The sequence below is a fragment of the Nicrophorus vespilloides genome, unplaced genomic scaffold (assembly GCF_001412225.1).
Source record: "Nicrophorus vespilloides isolate i.1.1-1 unplaced genomic scaffold, Nicve_v1.0, whole genome shotgun sequence".
Lineage (NCBI taxonomy): Eukaryota > Metazoa > Arthropoda > Insecta > Coleoptera > Silphidae > Nicrophorus > Nicrophorus vespilloides.
This window is the reverse complement of record NW_017099276.1, coordinates 15,014-17,709: the sequence shown is the minus strand read 5'-3', so window position 1 is coordinate 17,709 and position 2,696 is coordinate 15,014. Positions and strand designations below refer to the sequence as shown.

At 35.1% G+C, this 2,696-nt stretch overlaps 1 protein-coding gene across 1 annotated transcript; it reads left to right on the top strand.

Moving 5' to 3' along the window:
- Positions 1-1,339: 1,339 nt before the first annotated feature.
- Positions 1,340-1,861, top strand: LOC108564304. The gene is made up of 2 exons (XM_017923304.1): positions 1,340-1,411; positions 1,478-1,861. The coding sequence occupies exons 1-2, from the start codon at positions 1,381-1,383 to the stop codon at positions 1,747-1,749; spliced, it is 303 nt and encodes a 100-aa protein (XP_017778793.1). The 5' UTR covers positions 1,340-1,380; the 3' UTR covers positions 1,750-1,861.
- Positions 1,862-2,696: the final 835 nt, after the last annotated feature.

The following is a 2,696-nucleotide window of genomic DNA, read 5'->3' as shown; positions in this document are numbered from 1 at the left end:
GCGTACAAGTGGGATTTTTGAAGGACTCTTCTTATCTTCAGCCACCTGATCCTTGTCATTAAACAAATTTTTCATCAAATGATTACGGCGATTTTCGATCAATTCACGGTAGATGCTGGTAATCGGTGTAAACTTCTGCGTCTCCGTTTCGCAGCTTCTTGGAGAAACCCTAACACACGATTTCTTGTTGAAGCTACCTCTTGGCGAATCAACCTGGTGGACTGTTGAAAGTTTGATGAATTAGTATATTAGTAAATCTCTTCGAGGGTCTGTACTTACAATTTATGTTATTCCACTGCTTCAGGTGGTAATTGGAAATGTCTCCAAGTGGTGCACGAGCTGCGTTCTGCTTCAAAACCGAGGCTACCTAGAGGATTGAAAGATGGTGAGTTAAACACTTATATTTCTTTATCAAGCGAGTTCTACTTACGGTGACTGACTCGTTTAAAGTAATGTTTGAGTACATCTTGTATCTTATTTGTTATCGATATCGAAGTAAAAATGAAGAAGCTGTTAATGGTATTGTTGACAGTACCAGAAGCAAGTTGAAAGTGAAGATGCTGGTTCAGAAAACCGGCTTTTTAACTGAAAATTTGCAGAAAAGTAGTGGTATTATTGCAAATACTGAAAGCGAGGTGAAGATGCTATTGCAGGTACTGTTGTATGTACCGAAAGCAAGTGCAGAGTGAAGACGCTGGGCAAGAGTATCCCCTTTTATACCCAAAAAGAAGGGTGGTAGGGGTGTGCGAAATCTACCAATGGTAAACCTTAAGATGGCATCGAAGACATTTCCAAGAACAGGTATTGCAATAAACCAGAAAGGGTATTGTTTGGCGCGGCGCTTCGATCCCTACAATTTTATGATCCTTCGGATATTGGATTGAAAGTCTGATCGGTGCAACAATAAATAATGGAGCCGCGAGTTATTGGACACTTTTACAATTCGATAACGCGGATCCGATAGACTCATTTTCCCCTTTGTTTTTTAGAGGGAAAAGGAAAACAAACAACAACAACAAAAAAAACAACGATACAAAGTATCCTCGACTATCGCGTTTGCATAAATCCAATCAAAGCCGCGGAATCGGTAATTTAATTTTTAAAATTCCGATCGCTTCCCTCCGTCCCGTGTTTTTTTCCCAAAGGGAAAAACTAATTTAATCTTTTGCGAAACTTTTTCGCGCTTTTCCCTCCTTGATGTGATTGGTTTATGAAAGTGACACACGCTCACTTGATAAGATAATGTTTATGAGATCAAACATCATCGCCGTGGCACGATTTGCATCCTCGCCAGCAGATTTCCCGTATAAATAGCGAATTTTCCGCGACTCTCTGCCCAGAACCGTCTCGAATTTCCACGACGTCGTATCCTAGAGCAACATGAAGGTTTTCATTCTGATTTTTATCTTGGGTAAGCTATTAATATCATAATTCATCAACAACAATAATCAATTCTTTATTTATTTTTTTGGAACAGTGGTTGGAGCTATGGCTTCCAGAGAATTGCGCTCTTGCAACTCCTGCGGGATGGAGTGTGAGAACGCCTGCGGTACCAGGAACTTCAAGACGTGCTGCTTCAACTACATGAAGAAGCGCAGCGATCTCTCCGAACCGTTGCCTCTCGCACTGGATCCGAGCCTTCGCCTGGAGCTTTGGCTCGCCAAGTCCAGGTCTCCTCTGTATCAGCGGTACTACGAATCGATGCCCCAGGTGCAGGAGTCCAGAGAGCAGAGCAGATCCTCCAACTAATTATACAACAAAAAAATCAATTTATTTCCAATGCATTTACACTTAATTAGATGTTTTCAGGCTGGATATTAAATTTATTCACATAGACACACAACTAGTTTCTCTTCATGATTTTCTCATGTACGTGATCCAACAATTCTCCAAATTCCCTAAAAATATTAGCAAAATGTAAACGTTTCAATTTATTAACCTTTAATCCATTTGTAATAAAAATTTAATGCAAGAATCAAAATATATAACAAATAGAAAATTACTTTTCTGAACATCAAAAATATCTTTTCATAATTCCAAAAATTCCTTAAAAAAAAAACTGTTACAAAATCGAAATATAAACAAAATTGTTATAGTAATAAAATTTTAAATAAATTAATAATTTTTCAATCATATGAACCAAAATTCAAAATACTTTTCTGAAGATCAAAATATAATTAATTTGTAATAAAACTTAACAATTCTTGATTTACAAATAAATACTTATTTTTTACTTATCTATAGAATATTTTCATACGAATTCTAAAACACAAGAAATAAAGGTAAATAAAGTGAAGAAATTAAAAAAAAATATATATTTTTCTATAATCATTACATTAAAAACATAAAAAATGGAGAGTATTCTTTTGAACACGAAAATAACGGCTAGTCAACTTTATGGTTAATGATCAATCACCTTAGACAGTTCAATAATATAATTACAATTTTGTTACAACTATTGGTCACACAAAAAACACTTGGTTGTTTGCCAGTTAAAAGAAAATCTTTTAACTACTTTGTTTACAATTAGTAACACAAGAAAAACATATTTTTCTCAAAAATATTTTCATTTTGCTTTAATTAGCTTAGATGACGTTATTTTTTACAAATTACGTTATAAATCAACCATCTCGAATATTCTTTTGAATACGAAAATTACGTCCAGTCAACTTTATGGATGTTAGCCAATTAGTAAA